General features: G+C 38.7%; 1 protein-coding gene across 1 annotated transcript in view; it reads right to left on the bottom strand.

Annotated features, from left to right (window-relative positions):
• Positions 1 to 5,811: 5,811 nt before the first annotated feature.
• The window catches only part of LOC139726851 (uncharacterized), a 32,322-nt gene continuing 15,896 nt past the window's right edge, over positions 5,812 to 22,237 (bottom strand). Inside the window, exons 3-9 of the mRNA XM_071637844.1 lie at positions 19,085 to 19,217; positions 16,170 to 16,284; positions 15,527 to 15,643; positions 13,707 to 13,931; positions 12,834 to 13,110; positions 9,550 to 11,909; positions 5,812 to 7,003 (exon numbers count right to left, since the gene is read on the bottom strand). Coding sequence (XP_071493945.1) covers positions 6,860 to 7,003; positions 9,550 to 11,909; positions 12,834 to 13,110; positions 13,707 to 13,931; positions 15,527 to 15,643; positions 16,170 to 16,284; positions 19,085 to 19,217 — 3,371 coding nt within the window. The 3' untranslated portion in view covers positions 5,812 to 6,859. The remainder of the gene's footprint in view (positions 7,004 to 9,549; positions 11,910 to 12,833; positions 13,111 to 13,706; positions 13,932 to 15,526; positions 15,644 to 16,169; positions 16,285 to 19,084; positions 19,218 to 22,237) is intronic.

The following is a 22,237-nucleotide window of genomic DNA, read 5'->3' as shown; positions in this document are numbered from 1 at the left end:
TTGGATTACATTACAATGCAAATATTTTTTCCCTCTCTCTCCTGGTTCCATAGTTACAATGTTGCTTTGCTGAGCAAGCAATACAATATTAGAGCACTTTACAATGCAGGTCCACCTACAACAGACACAGAAATTACAAATGATACAACTTCTACCACAGTATTCCAATATGTCACTGATACAAAGTCATTTTACTTTTCTCCACAGAGAGCTCAGACTAACTCACAAACAACATGAATCGTAGAGGAGTGACAATATTTCACAACTACAAACAACATTTTTGGCATTTTGCTGAAACGTCCTCACTCACAAGGCTCTTGCTTCAGAAAATTCATGAAATATCTACTTTCATCTAGAATACAATCTCACTGACAGAATTTCCGTCTTTTGGCTCAGTATCTCTATTAATATGAAGACAAACTGGATAAACAAGAATTTCACAATCATGGTACTACAACAGCCACTTTCCTTTAATGGGATGGTAAAGTTTTGGTTTAGGTGGGAGATTCAAATTTTAACTTTTTGTGAGGTTATAAGAAACCACTTATCAGATGACTAAAGAACATACAATTTTAAGAGGAATTCATAGTTCATTTGATGAAAATATGTTTTGAGATGGCTGAGATATCCAAAAACAAAGTAAAACAGAGTTATCCTAATACACGGTGGGTCCCAAAATTTATTGAGATTTCTTTGTTTTTTAATATCTCAGCCATTTCTAAACCAATTTCTGTCAAATAGACTTTGAATTCCTCTTTTTAATAGAATTGAATGCTTTTAATATTTCAAAAGAGTTTTCTAATTATCTCACAATAAAGTAAAGCAGTTGGAACTTGAAACCTCATCTCAACTAAAACTATACCATCCCTTTTAACTCTAAATCACATATGTGGGTCACAGGCATGATGGACAATTACAAACATCTCATTTGGAAAAAGAAACAAAGAACAAAACCAAAAACAGAGACCCACATGAATCGAAGAGTAGCATCAGCTCTTGACTGAAAGTTCAAATGTATACTTCACCAAATTTTAATTTGCCTTTTGGTACAGTTTGGCCCACTTTAGCAGACAGTTCTCTTTTTGTTTTTTCATGATCATGGTTTACTGCAATACAAATAATACATGTGGCTATTTGTCTTTACATTGCTGCTTGCCCATAAAAATGGCGGTTGCATTATTTTCCTGAATTACACTGCACTGCATGTATGTTGAAAACTGATCAAACTATGTCAAAATTCTGTGATTTAGAAACAAACAATGTACTCCATAAATCAAAGATTTGTATTCTTTGAATGATTAAATTCCTGACCTCAATGATACTTCCAATTTATCATATCAGTCCAATTAACCACTGACTACCTGTATGTAAATCGATTTTTTTTTTTGAAGTAGCCATTCACTATTTACTACAACACACTATCCTCTCATTACAGTCAAATGTGGTTTCATGCTCAGGTATATGACAATGAACAGATTCAAATTGACCAAACGATGGTAGAAATACCAGTAAATTCAGCTGAAAAATATGACAGTAAGGGAACCTCAAATTTGCATGCATTTTCAAAAAACAGAAAGACTGATCACAACCATACTGTATGTCAAAAAAAAAAAAAAAAAATTACAACAGGACCCTCCATAATGAAAACTTATAAAATGGTGAACCAATCCAAAATGCAATATCAGGGTATGAAATTATAACTCATTTGCCACATCTTACAGAAAACCCAATTCAATCAAGTAGTCAAAGAGAAATGAGGATCTTTGTAGAGCATGTCACGAATCCCTTCCCTCCAAGATCTGTCTATTGTGTTCACACATTAATATGCAATTCCCAAGAGCATCCAAGAGCTAAACATGGAAGAATCAGACCCATGACATGCTTTACAACAATCCACATTTCTCTGTGACCACTTAACCAAATTGAATGGGGATTTCTACAAAATAGAGCTAAGATGTTCTTAAGATCCTGAAGTAGCATTTAGATAGTTTCATATTTGGAGTTATCAATGAGAAAATCTGATTGTAATTTTTTGGGGGACATACTGTATACACAGATGAGATGAAATGTCATCAGAATCTCACATTTAAAATGTCAAAACACCTTAATATCTTTTACAATTTTCAGAATAAACCACATTCTTCCCATCACATCATTGAAGAATTGGAGTAAATATAGCAGTGGTGAAATACAAGGGGAAGAAAGTTGTGTTTAATAAATTATAGACCAAACATTATTTTTGTATCAATCATGTTCAAAAGGTGTGTTTGTTTTAGTGTAAAAGTTAACTTGAACACAGAGTGAATTTACACTTTGAAATGCTTTCCTTTCAAGTACATGTAACAGTAGCATATTGAAAATATTTTAAAAAATAATCCTGGCGATATGAAAACATCAAATCCAAAGGAAGTTTGTCATCAAAACCTTAAAACTCCAATTGCCCATTGTTAATTTCTAGTGACAATTCAAAACATCAAAATAAACATGGACAAGCAAACATAACAAAACCAACAAGTCATTTCACATGGCTTGCCACTTTCGTTTTGTTTTTGTTTTTTCAAGCAAAAGAGTGGGTTCAGCACAAACTTTGGTTTCTAGATGCAGGCAGTGTAAACATTTGTCTAATAATCGTGAGAGGATATAATCACATGAATATCTGGTAATGACATATTAGATTCTGAAGTGTAATTGTGCTATGACAATATGAATATCAAACACAATCCATATACGTTCAGCAATGAGGAATGCTTGGTATTATGACTAGATCTTTATTTTGAGCGAGTTACCTGGTTGACATTTATGGCTGGTTATGTCCTTCCATGATGTCACTTTTTATATTTGCATCATGACCAAAACAAAACAAAGCAATAAAGTCCTTTCAGATGGTGAAGATCTTGATTCAGAAAGCCAGAACAGAAATTGCTAAAACCATGACTTTTTATTCTGCTTATTGCTTTTCTTTCATGTTTGCAAAACTACAGTTGTATATATAAAATACAATATACATCTAAGCAAGGTGAAGAATTGCCTAAAAATATATTGCAGTGAGAACACAAATTTCTGAAAGGAACGAGTGATGTATTATAATTTTCTTTTAATTACAAAATAAAAAAGAAAGATCAAGTTCCAAATATCTGCAAAGATGTAGACAACTTTTTGCATACAGAGTCTTTGGCAAGTGTTTCTGATATTGTTTGAAGCTTCATTGATTCATTCCAGTTTGGCTGGTTGTCACTTCAAAGAATGTATGGGTGTCTGTGTATTCAACCATCTGGAACAAAAACTAGTCCAATTGTTTGAAATAATCTCAATTATCAAAATGTATGATTTCATCTTCATCTGCAAGAGTGCTTTTTATGTGCGTGGTGTGTGTACATGTGTGGATGTGTGCTTTTGAGCATGAACATGCATGTTGGTTTGTGTCTGTGTGTATTCCAAGGAATCCAGAACACAGTCATTTCCAATTTTACCTTCTCAAGTAGGGACTGTTTCATAATCATCAAATCTGATCCTCCTCCTTCAGTGTTTGTTCACTCATTTGATTTTTGATATCACCAAGGAAACTGCAGAATTGTTGACAAACCAGTATTCAGCTCACAAGTATATCAAAAGCAAGTTCTGAAGTCTGCACTGCTACGCTTTTGCAGTAGATGAGCATCAGGTTGTGTCAATACTACACTGTGTACCTACACAGGTGTTACAGAATTAGTGACAGCATGACAGGCAGAACTTCATGAAACTCAACACATGAGGGCAGTATGACATTTCTTCTCTCAACAGTTCATTGTACAGATGATACATCTTACACATTAAAATATGCATTAACTGGTTAAACATGATGATGTAAAGATGTGTACAGTAGATGTGCCTATACCCAAATCTTCAGGAGGTGGATGAAGTCAGTCTACATTACAAGTACATTTTTCATGAGAATTTTCACATGAGTGTGCTCTTATACAGCAGTTTTACATAATGTCTGTCCATGCAGCGGAAAAATGTGCAATGATTAGAATGTCCGCCTTAAATGAAATACTAAAAACGTTTGTTAAATTTTATAATAAATAATATTTATTTTTTACCCAACTATTTATTCTATTCTGTATCTCTTGTAAAATTCATATGGTACAAAATAACTGGGTCACACACAACCTAGTCAAAATCAAATAAATCACAAAATCAAACTACACATGTAGAACAACTAAAGATCAGCAATCTAGCACAGCAGGAAAATAAGCACAAAATCTGTTACATTGGCAAGTCATTGTCAAAACAGCACGTAATGCGTAGAACTGCAGTATAAAATACTGTGAATGCAAAGTTTCAAAGACTTGATACCATACTGTGACCAGAGGCCCTCTGCAACAACCCTACAACTAATGGTACACTGGTACAATTTGTGTGCTTGAAAGGTCTTTATAACTAGCTGTGCAATGTAACATTAGCGCAGACGTACAGTTTGTTTTGTCTTTCTTTGCTTTGGGCAAATCTACAGTTATTCATGTGCATCACAGCTGTTCTTTCTTTTTTTTTTCAATTAAGCTACACACAAAAACCCATCACATTATTACCAGCATCCCAAGCAAAACAATCTGCATGTATCTATCAGGCATGTGTGCATTATGATCCATAATCACCACTGACTTGCACTGACAATAATCCATGAAAGTAGGCAACTGATAATGCTTAAAATCTACGATTATAATCAACAAAAGAGTAGTTCACAGAACCAATAACTCATATTTGACAGTTAAAGTGATTTGAAGAACAGAAAAGCAACAATTCTTATCTAAAATATTACTGTTGAAACTAATGCAGCATTAAGAGATCAAGTAATAGTTAGCCAACATCTCACCACTTTATTTCTGACTAATCTTCCATTTCATCTCCTATCCAAAAATTCATGACCCTCAATCACGGTTTCAAATCACTGAAAGAAGTCACCTTCACTTATCTCCAAGATATGTAGCACATTATCTCACAGATGGCAATATAAGTCCTGTGGAAATGACCAAAATTCTTCACAAGATTTCATTTGTAGGTTAATATCTGACAACATAGTTGTAATACATGGTTAACATCTGACAACATAGTTGTACTCCATGACTTCTGATAAATATGGCCAGTTTGCATGAAAGAGAATTTTCTTTCAAACATTGATTCTTCCCACTTAGAGAAGCAGCCAATCTTGTCAAGTAGATTTCATGTCAGACATCAATTTAACCAGAAGACTGAAAAACAAACATGCCAGAATCAGGTACCATGTGTCTCCAATTTCACCTCACAATTTAAAAAGTTGAGTGATTCGAAATTCAAACATCTTGACACGCATCTTTTAACCATGAAGATCTTGGCCTGAAAGCAAAGTAGACTGTTGGTGGTCAAGAAAATGGCTGAGGGAACCTTCAAAGAATCTGTCCAGACACACTGCTTGCATCACAGAGGCAGTAGAAATGCCAAATGTAGGCCTACTCCTGGATTTTATCAAAGCATGAAGACATTAACTCTGGCAGTACCATTGGCAACTTGTTCCATATGATGTCAATGGCATCTTGACTTGGTGGTGCTGAAAGAGTTAAAGTCAGAGTACCATGTGCTATAGGGCAGTTGTCTTCATTGGGTTTTTATCATGGGCAGTCTCTTGTACCAAAGGGTTCACACTAACCAGAAGTGTTATATAGTGGATGCACTGTTATGTTCAATCTACAGTGTCAATATAACATGCAATGATAACTCTTCTTCATACATACTGGGGTAATGCTACAGACAATGAAAAGAGAATAAAACAAAACTCGCAGAATACTTCCACTTATCACTGGTACATGCGCTACCAGTTTGTGATATGACACAATACTTTTTCACACACCCCACCCCCTCCCAAAAAATTGGCAGAAATAAGCAGAATTGCAAACATGAGAGTAGTTGCACAACATTCTGATGTATTAAAACACATTGTAATTATCGTGACCGCATTTCCTTTACAGTTTCAGCCAAAGTTATCCTCCCTGAATTCTACAAAGGAGAATGTTCTGAGATAATTTCGCCCCGCAATGTATTTTCACTTAATTTCATTTCTTCACACACTTCCAAGAATGCACACAATCACACAATTTGACTATGTTCCCACACATATAGTAGAAGATATATATGATACACACTTCTGAAATTATTGCATTCAACAAATATGCATGAGAAATAAATGAAGGTATACACTCTCATCGTACCCCATTGCCACATGAGATAACAAGTAGTTCGTTTCATAATCTTTTCATGGGAAACTATCCCACAATTCAGTGCAGCTACATCTGTTTGGAGACGACAAAACAGCATCCAGGAGGTACACAACTCTGACAGAGAACTTTGATATTAGTGGCTACAATAAAAGGTAATGACTTGGATTCGTTTTCCATCAATTTATGATAAGACACGCTTTAATACTGACAGACCCACAATATCTGAACCAATCCATTCAACCCAAAAGGGCAGGTATATCAATTATTTGTATATATCGTAATTTTGAAATGTTTGAATGTCAGAGAAATAAAAAGACTGCAGTTGCTAGGTGACAGCACCATAAATCATATATAACTAATATAATTAAGGCAAGCAGCACTGGATGATAGATCATCTGAGTATCTCAGAAGTTTCATACCATATACAAATGTATTCCAAGACTATTTCATGTCACAGTATATTCAAGCTTTAGGCCAGACTACCAAGGGCGTGTCCGTAGAGATCAACAGTGTAGGGCAGATTGAGGTTGGCACATTCAACATCAAAGAAAAGAAGACAGGGTAGTCAACTTGTTATAATGGAAGAAGACTGGATTACACAACAAACACTTGCATACACGTAACAATCATCAACATTCCAAACCCAGGATGTAGTCAAAGAGACTTCCTGCCTCTCCAGAGGTCACCACGTGGTGGCAGTATTCAAGGATGACCCTCATCACATCGCCTACACTCCATCTCCTCGTTTGAATCATCAGAGTGACCTGCTCCAACTTCAGAAAGACAAGAGAGAGGAAATTCCTTGAGGAATAATTTACGCCAGGGATGAAGAAACAACAGATTCTAATAAAATAAGATAAATTCAAAATGAAAGTTAAACACGAACTGCAAGAACATGAGAGATGCAGTATCATATGACATTACAAGGTGTGCTAATATGCCCACATACATCACACCATATTCAGCCCAGGTTTATTTTGAAGTTACATTGTGATCTCTTAAATAATGTGCTGTTATGATATTATAACTACACTACAAATCAACATAAGTCAGTTTGTTATTATAGTTCTTTAGATAGCCTTGAAGATAATAATGCACCTGCTGAACACAGCAATCTTTAACTGATATGTTGACCATTACCAAGTATCTTTACAAGATACATCATACTGAAATATGAACACGTTAATTGCCTTATCACTCTGCCGACTTAACACCAAAATTTGAGGGAATTTCTCCAAATGCTCTATCTTCAAACAATGCTGACAATATAAATTACAAACTGACAACACTGTCTGGCCATCCTTAACCTACTCCGTGAATACAACTCTTATTAGTTTGTTTCTGTATTGTCATATATAAATTTACCAAGCGTCATTTGAAAAAACTTGTATTGTGCCCGGCAAATGACACGACAAAGATGGATAGATGAATGGATGGACGGATGGATGGATGGATGGATGGATGGATGGATGGATGGATGGATGAATGAATAAATTGATGCATGAATGGATGAATGAGTTGATGAATAAATGAATGAATGGATAAGTGAATGGATAAATGAATGAATGGATAAGTGAATGGATAAATGAATGAATGGATAAGTGAATGGATAAATGAATGAATGGATAAGTGAATGGATGAATAGACGGATGAATAGATGACATGATGCCTTTGGCATTACTGTGAGGGCAAGCCCCCCCCCCCCCCCCAAAAAAAAAAAAAAAAATGTTAGAGGAAAAATATTAGCAAATGGGAATACAAAGATGAAATATTTGATAAAACCAAAAACAGACAAAACTAGAAATATCACTTAAGGTGATTAATACCCCCGCCCCGTGACGACAGTCTTACCCAAGGAATGATCTTTTCTTGATCTTCTGCCATTTAAATGCCGTTACCATGGCAACGCAGCTTCTGATACGTCCGAAAAATATGTCTTGCACATCTTCCCACCAAGACTATTGTGTGTGCCACATTTCATAAGCTCTTGTCAAAAACTGAGGAAGTAGTTCAATCCACAAGATCTTTCCTTGATCTTCCGCCATTAATATGCCGTTACCATGGCAACGCAGCTTCCGACACGTCCAAAAAATATGTCTTGCACATCTTCCCACCAAGACCAATGTGTGTGCCACATTTCATGAGCTTCAGTCGAATACAGAGGAAGTAGTTCAATCCGCAAGATCTTTCCTTGATCTTCTGCCATTTATATGCCGTTACCATGGCAACGCAGCTTCCGACACGTCCGAAAAATATGTCTTCCACATCTTCCCACCAAGATCAAGGTGTGTGCCACATTTCATAAGCTTTGGTCAAAAAACTGAGGAAGTAGTTAAATCCGCAAGATCTTTCCTTGATCTTCTGCCATTAATATGCCGTTACCATGGCAACGTACTTTCGGGTACTGTCAAAAAATGCGTCTTGCACATCTACAACCAAAGGCACACATCTGTACCAAGTTTCATGGAAATTGGGCAAAAACTGAGGAAGTAGTTTGCAACACAAAATTTTCCATCATTTTGGCTCATAATATGTGAGCTGTTACCATGGCAACATACTTTTTGTCAGTGTCAAGAAATGTGTCATGCTGACCTATATCCTAAGACAAACATTCAATATGAATTCCATGAGAATTGGAAGAACACTGATGAAGCAGTTTTGCCATGAAGCATTTTGCCCTATATTTTACCAATAACATGCCGTTACCATGGCAACGCACTTTTTGCCACTGCGGAAATATGTGTCTTGCACATTAACATATTCAGATGAACATCTGTACCTAATTTCATAAAAATTGATCAAAAACTGTGGGAGGAGTTCGCGACGCAAGATTTGTACCCATTTTTGCCCATAATATGCCGTTACCATGGCAACATACTTTTGGGTACTGTCAAAAAATACGTCTTGCACATCTACAACCCAAGGCACACATCTGTGCCAAGTTTTATGGGAATCGGTTGAAAACTGAGGAAGTAGTTCGCGACGCAAGATTTGCAACGGACCGACCGCCCGACCGACCGCCCGACCGCCCAACCGTCCGCTGATTCCTATATACCCCCTTCAAACTTCGTTTGGCGGGGGTATAATGAAGAGAAGATTGACAAGATCCACGACACAGTACGTTATGAAAATAAACTGTCTCTCTCATCCTTTATCCATGAATATGGTAATAAAAAAAATACATACTACAGTATTAACATTTTTAAAGTGGTAAATACAAGTAATACACAGGAAGGAGCTCAAATATGCAAAATCAAACTCATGGAATGTTTGTGGATACCACAAAGAATGCAGAAATTAAACATACAAAATGGCTCACCTGCAGCATCTTGTTGTTATTAAAGGTGTAGTACAACACAGAGGGCGCCCTGCTCTGGGAAGCAGCCAACCACTGGAGAAGGGACTTCAGCTGGGGGTCTCCACCAAAAGCTCCACATCCCCAGTTACCAGTAGCAACGGGTATCCTACTACCCCCTGGATGCATGGTACCACCACTGGTGGAGGGTAGTGATGCCTTGTAGAGGAAGACTGCATCTTGCACTGCCCTAGCAACAATGGACCCAGCAGCATCCTCCACAGAGAGATCTGAAGGCTCCTCCAGATAGCTTGGTGCAAGGTCTCTGTCTATGGTGGAACCATCGTATGTGGCCATGAGAGAGACGTCATCTACCGTATCCTGTAAGCGGCTGTCCTGTTCATCATCCACCATCTCCTGGGGTGCACCCTGACGCTGCATGGACAAGTACTCCTCTCTGTACGTCTGAAGGGCAGACTCTATGATGGAGTTGGCAAGGTTGGTTGCAAGGGTCATTAGGTCCATCTCTGAAATGGTACTACGGACTGACAGGGAGGTTGAGGACACAGATGATGTTCTGTAGCCACGGCGAGGATAGCTCCGCCTCCTGCTCCCGCCGCCAGATTCCAGGTCAGAGAGAGAGTCCAGTCTAATGAGTTCACGGAAAGGAGTAGCTCCATAAAGCTGCAGAAATGCGTCACATATAATGTCATCTGATAACCTATTAGCAAGGCGGTGTGCTGCATGGACTCTAGACTTAGTCACCTCATTTTTCTGGCTGGTGTTACTGGAGAGTGAGCTCTGGTAAAGCTCTTGCTGGAAATCTTCCAGGTCTGACTTTCTTCTTTGACTAAGCTTCTCTTCAACCTCTGCTACACGAGATAACTCCTGAGAGAAGAATGCTATATTTTCTTCTGTTTTGCTCGGTCTCCTGCCTGTTGGGTCAATGTTACCAATCCGCAAGAGATCCTCTGTAAAGCTATCCACACTAGAACGCTTGGAGCTACCAGATGGAACTGTCAGGGAACTCCTAGAACTGACACAGCCAGAGCTGCTATCCTGCCTTGTTTGACTGCTACTACTGATGAGCTGTGCAGAATCAGAGACGGCCCTAGACACCAGGGTACTGGCAAAATCTTCAATCCCTTGCATCCCCTGTGAACCAACGTCGTACCTTTCCACATGATCCCGCATGCTAGCACTGGGATCAGGAGTGATAGAGCTCAGGAGCTTTTCTGCAAACTCCTCCAGTTGTGATGGATCTTCAAGACTGAAGCGCTTTGAGCTACCAGTGGAAGCATTGGAGGGAGAAGGCGGAGGAGTAGATGGAATGGTGGAGTACTGAGAGAAGTCATATGAAGTAAGAGGCACTGAGTCTGAGACCTCAGTTAGAGCATCTCTGAACGCAGCATCAGCAACATGAGTAGCAAAGGAGTCAAGTCCAGCAGACACCACTGGCTTGAAATAGGAATTCTGCAAATCAGATCCCCGGATCAAATCTGGCCTGTCCTTTATCTCCCTCAGAGCACCATTGACAATCTTGCCAGCAAGAACATTTGGGGTGGAACTTGGAACTCCCCTGTCACCCTTCTCACTGGCATCCTCACGCCTCATCTGGTGCACTGCCCCTGCCACCACACCGGCGACGTAAGTCTCCACACTGACCGCACACTTGTCGCTGCTGGCACTGGACATACTACCACCACTGCGAGTGCCACTGAAGTCACTGTCCATGTCAATCCGCACAAAACTGTCCGACTTAGATGACCATGTTGATACTATGCTGTAACCTTCCAAGCTTGGCACTTGGGTACTCTCTGTCTCAGAGATGTAAGATCCTGCAATTTCTGCAAGAGCCTCCTTAATCACACCACATACAATGTCATCTATGACTTCTCTCAGACTCTGAGAAACACCATCCATATTTCCTGTTGGATTACCTCCTTTCCAAATCCTATGCATTGAATCTTGAAAGTGGGTCTTTTCCTGTTGAGATGACCTGTGGACATTACTCACATTTGTTCTCACTTGTGAAGATGAAAATCCCTCTTCTCTCCTGCGAATCGATTTGTCTGAATGTGTAGACACAGCCTCCTTAGTCCCACATACTTTCTTTGATGTTGGATTCCTGGAGGCACTCTCAAAGCTCTCTTTCATGACCTCTCCTACAACAGTTGAAGCAAAACTCTCCAGTCCAAGGCGACCACCAACCAAGTCCTCTCCAGTATTCTTCACAACTACACTGTCCTCAACAAGTGACAGTTCACACTGTGTGAATTGATTACGCTTGCTCTGACAGTAGTCCTTCACAGCAATATCAGTAATTGCCTTGCTCAGAGAGTTGCTGTAGTCTGAAATGGTTGTCATGCATGGCGTGGCAGGCCCTGCATGTTCAAATGAGGAAAAAGCGACCAACTAGATTCACACAAAGTCTTAATCTTGATTTGAATTACACATCATCTAGCAGAGGATACATATCATTTACACTGGATGTTGTTTTCATGCAGGATACCTTGGAGCCCCATAATAACATTATTCTCCTAATCTGTGCCCTGTTGCATAAAACCCTCACCGCTGGACTTACCGCTCCTTTCTAGCGGTAAGTCTTCAAATTAGCGGTAAAGCTTATCATCCTTGATGTTGATTGGCTGTGATGCCTAATTTTGATGGTAGTTACCATTGAAATTCAACGGTAAGTTTTATGTAACGGGCCACAGGTCTTTTGATATGAGCTTCCTCTTTGCAATGATTGTCCTCATGGTCTTTGACGAAGAAAAACTCACAACAACAATATGATTTAAGATGACAAAGCTTTGGCAAAAATTCAAAAAATTACCAATTCTGTACACTGTCTTTGTATAACATGAACGACAGTACCAAATATGGTGGAACCAGCACAATGAATAGATTGAGGATTTTAAAAAAAAAGTATCAGGGTTATAAATCTCAATCACTACCCTCAACAATTCATGATTGACTATTTGATGATCATTTTATGTGCTTTTGAAATTACGTACAGGTTTCATGTACATGCATGTTATGAGTGTACTGCTATAAACAAAACAATTGTACACAGACCTTAAGCACTTTCACCTTTCAGCTCATGATGAGCTTTTAACAACTGAAAAAAAGTCATATTAGAAATTAAAACATTTGAATTCAAGCTGTAAATCTGTCATCATGCAGTCCCGCAGGCATGTTCATACACACATAACCACACTCACAAACATCCATAAAGGAGGGCACAGTTGGCATGACTGCCAAAGGGTTAAAGACAGACAAGAAGTCACAAAGCTCTCCACACTCACTGTTGAGGCTTTCAAGTCCTTCTGATGCTGTTTCAAAGTCTCCCTCAGTTGACAGCAGGGATTGGTCAACTGCATCCATATACAGACTATCACTCAGGTCTGGACCAATCCCATTCCCTGTATCATTTGCAGCCTGCAGAAATCCCACAAAGGCTTTATTGAGCTCCCTCAGCAAGGAAGGGTCCGAGTACTGGTAGGAAACAAACTCCAGGTCTTGGTTCATGGGTGTAGCATCAATTGCAACAAGTGAAGTCTTGATATCACCACCAGAGGTTGTCTGCCAATGAGAGAGGGAGGTAAAAAATGAGATGCAAATTTATGCTACATTCTTAGAAAAGCATTCTATGGCAATGTCAGGAGCCTGCCAGTTGAGGCGAAGATATAGATGTGATTGCTTTAATAGAAGCAACATTCTACAGTGAAGCCTATTTTTAAAAAAAAATGAAATTAAGTCTTTAGTAAGCTACCATAATCCAGCACAACACACTTCAACTTAAATTTGACAAATACACAATCACTTGAGAAAACAGAAAACACACATTCAAAGGATATCATGTCGTATATTTCTTCAAAGTGACATTGACAAGTTTGAAATCAAACTATTGAATATGGCAAACATTAATCACAAAGCATCCTTAAGGTTACAGAAATATCACAATGTCTATTGCAGTTCATTTCTGGTATGCTGATCAGTAGTCCTGAATTTCACAACCACTGTGTAAGATACACACAAAAGGATACATTTAACAACCTCTTTTCACATGCTAATGCCATTTCACAGAGCATCCATCACACGTTTCTTTTTAATGGAACTTCCCGCTAAAACTACAATTGAACCTCACAAGAACATTTATGATGTAGAAAGATAAACACCTGTGAGACATCTCTGTGGTCTCCAGCATACTGCAAGTTCCATCCGTAGCCATGGCAACGAGAGAACTGCTCAAAGCCACTGATGAAGATGGCTTCATTGTCCTCCATGCACTCCATGAAGACCATGCTTGCCAAGAGCTCTGGGCAGATGGAGAATCGGATCTCTTCCTGGACACACCCACTTCCTAGGACTCCGCCTCCAATGTACTCATTTGCAAAATCCACCTAGTTTGGGGGTGAGACGATAAAAAGAAACACATCACTGACATTAACATTGATATCACTCTGTGTTGTGCCTACCAACATTGCATAAGCATGCCCTCAAGTATAATCTGCAGTGTCAACTTCATATACCATAAGCCAACTACTTAACTGATGGACGTGTTAAGAGATCCTTCAACCCGTCAAAATGCTTAACTATGCATGTTAGCCACAAAGTCAAACCTATTATCATGCCATATACTGTACGAGCTGAAATTTTCGCGTACAGATATTTTCGCGAATTGCTACATGGAGAACATTTTCGCGTGTTGTTAATTTCGCGGTTGCGAGGGTCTAACTGAACTTAGCTATTTGCGCGTTGTTATTTTCGCGGTTCAAAGACGATTCGCAAAATTCACGAAAATAAAAGCACCGCAAAAATTTCAGCTCGTACAGTACAATGAAAGGGAAACAGCTACAACAAGTAAGCCACCAACCATACTTACATTGTAGGTGTTGAGATAAGCAAAGATCTCACTTGGTCACACCACATTAACAAGATTACTACAAAGGCAAACCAAATGCTGGGTATCACCAGAAGAAATCTCCATTCGTGTAATAAATCAGTCAAAGAAACAGCCTACAAAACGCTGGTTCGCCCAAGGCTTGAGTATTGTGCTTCCATATGGGACCCTCATCAAGCTACAAGAAAGAAGAGCATTGAGGCCATTCAACGCCAGGCTGCTCGTTTTGTCGTAAACAATTATGACAAACGATCCAGTGTCACATCCATCCTATCCAAACTCCAATGGGAAACCTTGGAAAACCGCCGTACCAAGTTCCGATTGATTGCCATCTTTAAAGAAGTACACAATATTACCCCATCAAATGTTCATCTACGTCAGAGACCCGGCTCAACACGGCGACAAACAGGTCCCAACATTCTAGAGATGCCTTCATTCAACAAGACATGTTACCAGCACTCATTCTACCCAAGGACAACCAGAGAATGGAACTTCTTACCACCAGAGATAAGAAGTGCTAGCAACTTAAAGGACTTCAAAATTATGCTTGACGCAATTAATGTAGAAGAGCTGGTCAAAAAAGCTCATTTCAAAATTTGAAAAAGCCTGAAGGCTGTTATCCCGCTGCGCGGGATAACAGCCTTCAGGCAGTGATTGCGCAGAACCCAACCAGAACCAGATCATCCAGCCTTCTCTTCACACAGATTTGTCCATACTCATTTCCACAGTGCTTCACTGCTCCATTCTTGGTGAGTTTCAGACATCAGTCTTGGATGACTCACAAGACACTGAGAATGCCAGGTCATAAAATAACATGATGACATCACAATAGCAAAGCAAACCTTATACACTAACTAGCACATGCCTACACTAATGGCCTCTTTGTTGTAGTCTCAAACTATCTCACTTTGAAGACAGAAATAGTTTAAAGTATGTGAAGGAGGCTTGAAGAAACCAGAGCTAGCTGCTGAAGAATGTATCATTCTTGGAATATTTCTATCTATTTTGAGTCGCTATCCACCAATTACTCATATTGGTAAACAAACAACCACTTACAGGAAAAAAGTACAAAGTACTAATGTGAACAGGGCTTACCTGAAGGACGTTGCTTCCTGCCTCTTCAATTACCCCTGTTTGGACCACAAGAGGGCAGAGTTGAAGTCTACTCTCCTGCCATGTCTCCAAGGATGGCAGCTCCTGTTCAGGGATTACCTTAGAAATGCAGAAAAGAACAAATTATTGCTAACATCGGCAATTACAGACACACTCACATGCCTAAATGGATACATAGTAAGCAATTTACATTCTGATCATTGGCAAAAGTAAATTTACAATCCTAAGCAAATTGCACAATATCGAAAACATTATATATGACTCAACCTACAATGTAACCCTGTTTGTAGAATGTTGCAATTCCATTTGAACACATAGTTTGCATGCAGTCATCACTTGCTACATCCCCATGTTTTGGTGATATCCATATAACTCTATAGTTTGCCTGAGGAGCAAACAAAACAATGTGAGAGAATACATTGTTTTTGTTTAATTCAGAATAATGCTTTAGAATGATGTTTCAAATGTCCCTTTAAACATCATCAATGGCTAGTACACACTTGCATGAACTGCAGGACTCAGATGATACGATTACATTGTAACATGCTGTGTTTTATTCATGGAAAGTTTCATAATTAAATAGTCTAACATGATCGGGTAGAGACCGTTTCTATTTTCTCCTAACCTTTCTCTTGAACGTCACACTTCCACATGGTCCCCTGTGCATATCCACTGCGAGACGATCGAAGTAATGGAGGAAGCAGCGCATTTTACACGTCTGGGAATCAGACCCTTTGGAGCTGGCAGAAATAGTAAGCACAAACTCTGTTAAAGCTACATCTTAGGTCACAAAGTTCACAGAACTGTCTCTTTGCCTACAAGGCCTTCACAAACATATGCTCCAAAGCCATTATTCATTAAACACTCTTTGTATCTATTTCACAAATGAATGCACAGAGGTTACAAGTAAAAAAAAAAGAAGGAAAAAAAGAGTGAATTAACATAATTTTTTTGAACAAACATTCCCCGTCATATGAGTATTACACACAGCTGCATTTAAGCACCCAGTCTAACACCCAGACTTTTGTGATTTATGACCAACTGTTCTGCTCTACTGCTGGCTAGTGAAATATGAAGGATATGATAGGCAAAATGAGATCTGGACGATCTAATGCTTCATTAAACACAGCTGTCTTCTTCCAGTGTTAACGGCATGAAGCACAGCAGTATTTTAGAACCAAATGATGCTTAGTTTCTACATCAAAGAGAAAAGCACTGGCATGCATTAAAACTAATATTCACATCAGCAGGCATACACATTATACATGTACACCTCACAGGGAGTATCTATTTCAAGTGTTTGACGCTCAAAATAACAATCCTATTGGCCTCCCAATAAACATGAAATGTCCTGACCTTACAAATGAACATGTATACACAGTGCATACAACTGAACATGTTTCAGTGTGTAACATACAGATCCTCATGTACATGGGCAGAATCAAGCTGATTTTGGTGAGTACATTTTACACAACTTCTTACCTAACCATGCAAAAAAAATATATGTATGCCCTACATGAAAATTCTACTCATTATCCCCTGCCCCCTCCCCCCCCCCCCCCCATGAAAGCTCTCAAATATAATCTGCTCTATACTTGACATCTCTCTGTGAATGGTACTACATGTATATTCTGTACATTTGTATGTGAACAACCCCAAGACGGATGTAAATGTTTCCATGGTAACCTTTGTGCGATCATGATTACTTCCAAGTCTGCATGGATAGATGTGGACACAATAACCCAATGAAGTCTAGTCTAGTCTTGTCTTTCTAACATAGATATATCAAATATAAGCAGCAGTAATATTTTTAGCTTTCCAAATGTTGTAAAATATATTAACACTGTAAAATATTGTAAAGTTGAATGCTGTTTATTCCATTTTTTCTTCTTTTCTTGAGAACTTTTCAAACCTTTGTTCCATCAAATAACAAAAATCCATACATGTAGATAAAATACTGAATAGTAAAACAAAACTATAAAAAACGGACATGTATTGAGATGTAAAAGAAAGTAAGTGTAACACATTTGTTTCATCATAAACATCCTCTCAAGGTCCACTAACCCTTGTATCAGGATGACATCAACTAGGTAAAAATCCAGCATCCATCATGATTTATTTTCAACTACAATGTACTAACAGATTTGGCAAAACCAAGCAGTTGCATTCCTTAAATTTAATGTAAAGCCTGTGAAACAGCTAAATAGTTTGGACTGAGCGCATTGCAATAATCATTGTATTGTATCGTATTGTGGTGTGCTGTATTGTATTGAACCACCTAGTATCCCCTTTAGGTTTCCTGTGGAAAGAAAAATGCAGAAAAGCACACACAAGACAAATGAATGAATCTCTGGACACAGCACGTGAATCTCACACATACTGTGATTTGAATCTGCTAAATTTGGATGCTTTGATAGTTAGGATCCCAACAAGAGTGTGTATAATGTACATGACAATGTGAGTTAAACATAATCAAATTCATAAAGTCTGCAGGTATGTAATCATAACCTTCCATGCAAACTACTCTTCTTAAAAAGCAAAACAAGCATAAAAAGATGAAGAATTAACAGAAAATATGGATACATGATGTAAATACTGTAAATTGGTCTAGAATGCCCTTCATACTTAAACATCAAATAATTACCATGGCAACAAACAGAGTCAGGATCTTTTGTTAACTGTCAAAGTATATTTTATTGCGGAATTACTTGACCTTAGATGTTGGGGCTCCTACTCACACCATGAAAATGTCCTATGGTTGCATTACATATTACCCACAATGCCTTGCAAGTGAGAGCTATTTTTTAAAGAGACTGGGATGAAGCCTATATTGATCAGAGAACTGTTATAGAATCTGGTTACTATGGTAATTCTAAACACTTCTTTGTCACCATGACAGTAATGGACGAGGTCTAAGTGTGGATTGGACTTTTGAGCCTTGACACTCCATCTGAAGGACCTTATTGATGAATACACAGGTTGGGGCTTTGGAACTGACATAAGCCTTGATATCTTGAGGCTGTATCAATCATTGAAAAAAAGGTTTCAGGTATTATATAACAAAACATGTAAAATATCAGTAGCTGTAGATTGGCTCAACTTGAACAGGCACATCATCTTCATTTCCTATTAAAGTGTAACTTTGAATTCACAGAACGGTAATCTGTATAATAGAGTGCACATATTCTGTTCGAATGTACAGGATAATCACTAAGCCACCACAGATCAACTTCTGTGTAGCAATCAATCTGATCGTCTTTCTAATGACCTAAGGTATGCTATGGATTGATCAAAAGTTGGCCTGCTTACAGGGTTGCTCTCCAAGGGTTTGTTTGAGTTCCTCCAATTCATTTTGAGCTAAAAACAAACTCAACAGATTTTTTTCATTTGCCTGTTGGCACCTACTATTTCACACTGAGTTTCAAGAGCAGTATATTTAAAAAAATCTTTGGGCTTCAATGTTTATTAATTTAGTAAAAATCAAGGAACCTTCAACCCTTACACGTTTTGGCAGAAAACAAAACTGACCACTGGACTTACCGTCCTAGGATGTAATAGAACCTTTCAAAGTCCCTTGAATTCAGCAGTGGGTTGGATGTCCGGGGTAGTGTACACAACATCATGTGAGCCACCAGACTGGCAACAAACCTCCTGGACAGCTTTGTCTCACCACCTGGAGGAAAGAAAATACATCACACCATCAGGACAAGTGGATCATGGACAAATGTCATAGCATCAGATCAGGTAGATCAGGGACAAATTTACAATTGTATGTCATAGCATCTGGACAGGTGGATCAGGGACAACTGTCATAGCATCAGATCAGGTGGATCAGGGACAAATGTATGTCATAGCATCTGGACAGGTGGATCAGGGACAAATGTTATAGCATCTGGACAGGTGGATCAGGGACAAATGTCATAGCATCAGATTAGGTGAATCAGTGACAAATGTATGTCATAGCATCTGGACAGGTGGATCAGGGACAAATGTCATAGCATCAGATCAGGTGGATCAGGGACAAATTTACAATTGTATGTCATAGCATCTGGACAGGTGGATCAGGGACAAATGTCATAGCATCAGATCAGGTGGATCAGGGACAAATTTACAATTGTATGTCATAGCATCTGGACAGGTGGATCAGGGACAAATGTTATAGCATCTGGACAGGTGGATCAGGGACAAATGTCATCAGATCAGGTGAATCAGGGACAAATGTCATAGCATCAGATCAGGTGGATCAGGGACAAATTTACAATTGTATGTCATAGCATCTGGACAGGTGGATCAGGGACAAATGTCATAGCATCAGATCAGGTGGATCAGGGACACATGTATGTCATAGCATCTGGACAGGTGGATCAGGGACAAATGTTATAGCATCTGGACAGGTGGATCAGGGACAAATGTCATAGCATCAGATTAGGTGAATCAGGGACAAATGTATGTCATAGCATCTGGACAGGTGGATCAGGGACAAATGTCATAGCATCAGATCAGGTGGATCAGGGACAAATTTACAATTGTATGTCATAGCATCTGGACAGGTGGATCAGGGACAAATGTCATAGCATCAGATCAGGTGGACCAGGGACAAATGTATGTCATAGCATCTGGGCAGGTGGATCAGGGACAAATGTCATCAGATCAGGTGCATCAGGGACAAATGTCATAGCATCAGATCAGGTGGATCAGGGACAAATTTATGTCATAGCATCTGGACAGGTGGATCAGGGACAAATGTCATACTGTAACTGTAGCATCAGATCAGGTTGATCAGGGACAAATGTATGCCATAGCATCAGGACAGGTGGATCAGGGACAAACATAACATTAAGACAATTGAATCACAAACAAATATAGCATCAGGACAGATGGATCAGGAACAATTATCGCATTAGCAAGACTGGATGATATCACAGCATTTAAGGTAGATCAGGGACAAATATCAAAGCATCAGGACAGGTGGATCAGGGACAAACATCACAGCATCAGAACAGGAGGGTCAGGGACAGATGTGATAAGTATCAGGACAGGTACACTGTCTGCAGATCACGTAAAAGTATATAGCCATAGAGGCAGGAGGACCAGGGAAATATGTCATAGCATCAGGACAGTTAGCTCCAAGACAAATGCAGCATCGACAAGTGGATTAGAGACCAATATCATGGCAGTAGGACAGGTGGATCAGGGACAAAAATCACATTAACAAGACAGGTGGATCAGGAGCAATGTCATATCATCAGAACTAAGAAATGGATCTCGATGTGTACACAGGTAGACTGGGACAAAGGAACATCTGGTCAATTCATAGGTAAATACAAACTGATTGTTCCTAACTGGTAATTTTCTTGTTACCATTTAACACCAGGAAGCAAATTGCAGAGGAGAAATCCAAACTGTATATTACTTGAAACAAATTTTGACATGTAACCTACATCTGATCAACAGCTGATACACTGTACGTGGAGAGATCACTGCCCACTTTGTCCATTCCAAAACAAATTTGTGGCAGTTGTGGCTTTGATTACCTCTCATGTTTTCTCCACAATGTGCCTGATAAAGAGGAGCTTGATTATTATGCAGACAAAGGGCTAACATAGAAGAACATCATTTTACTCTAAAATGACAAGAAATATGAATAAGAAATTTTACAGAAAATATGTTTACTTTAATATTAAGTATAAGATTTGAAACAAAAATAAAACTTAATTAGATAGATGTACAAAAAGTTTCTAAACATTCCATGACCAAGAAGAAATATTGTACTTCCACCAGAAAGAAATTTTTAATCAAAGATCTTATCATGTTTTGGAAATCACATCATGCCCGTATGGTTTTAGGTTAGCAAATTATAACAGAAACTTTGGTTTTTAAGAAAAGAAAAGAAAAAGGGGAAAAAAGAGGTTTTTCTCCTTCAGCATAAATTCAAACAAAGAATCATAATTCAATGGAGAAGTAGAATGTTGCAAATATCAATCTACATCAGCTGAAAGTGCTGAACATCCCAGAAGAGTTAAACCTGCTGTTCACAATGGTGCATGCTTGCCACACTGAAAGCAGTAGTCTACCATAATATGTCACATGTACATCATTGGGGTAAAAAGTGAAAGAGAAACGAACATGAGAACCAGATTATTGAAGTTTTGGGGAAAACTAAATATATTTCAATCAGCTGACCAAATATCACCATTACCGTGATTTCAGACTACTGACATCATCTTTCATTAGAAGCTCATATAGTCCAATGCTTGAAAGAAGACTATGAGTTGATAGCCTGCTGTCTAGTCCAAATAAATTCATCGTTGGTAGAGTGAAACCATGTCAGGCATGGCAAAGTACACACATAGCTGGAGTTCCACACAGAGGACCAATGCCATCTCTTCATCTTTTGCCCTTCATTGAGTAACCCTTGTGGAGTAATCAGCTATCCCCTATTAAAATCATTGGCCTATTTACTATATAGGAAGGGGTTTAAAGGGACACTGTGGCAGAGTAGATGTAACTGCATACATCTTGAAGCGAGTAATAAGTAAGAGATATCAACATCTTCAGGAAATAAACATCCAATTGAATGTATTTACTCTGTGTCATCCAAGACAAATAAAAAACAAAGGAAGTACATATTACAACTATTTTTCAATGCTCCAGTCAGTAGCATTTCACAAGAAACTCTCATTTTCTTTTCCC

The sequence above is a fragment of the Diadema antillarum genome, unplaced genomic scaffold (assembly GCF_040938485.1).
Source record: "Diadema antillarum isolate AM-2024a unplaced genomic scaffold, OU_Dant_1.0 seq00000102_RagTag, whole genome shotgun sequence".
NCBI classification, from domain to species: domain Eukaryota; kingdom Metazoa; phylum Echinodermata; class Echinoidea; order Diadematoida; family Diadematidae; genus Diadema; species Diadema antillarum.
The sequence above is the reverse complement of the archived record's forward strand: the minus strand, read 5'-3'. Positions and strand labels throughout refer to the sequence as shown.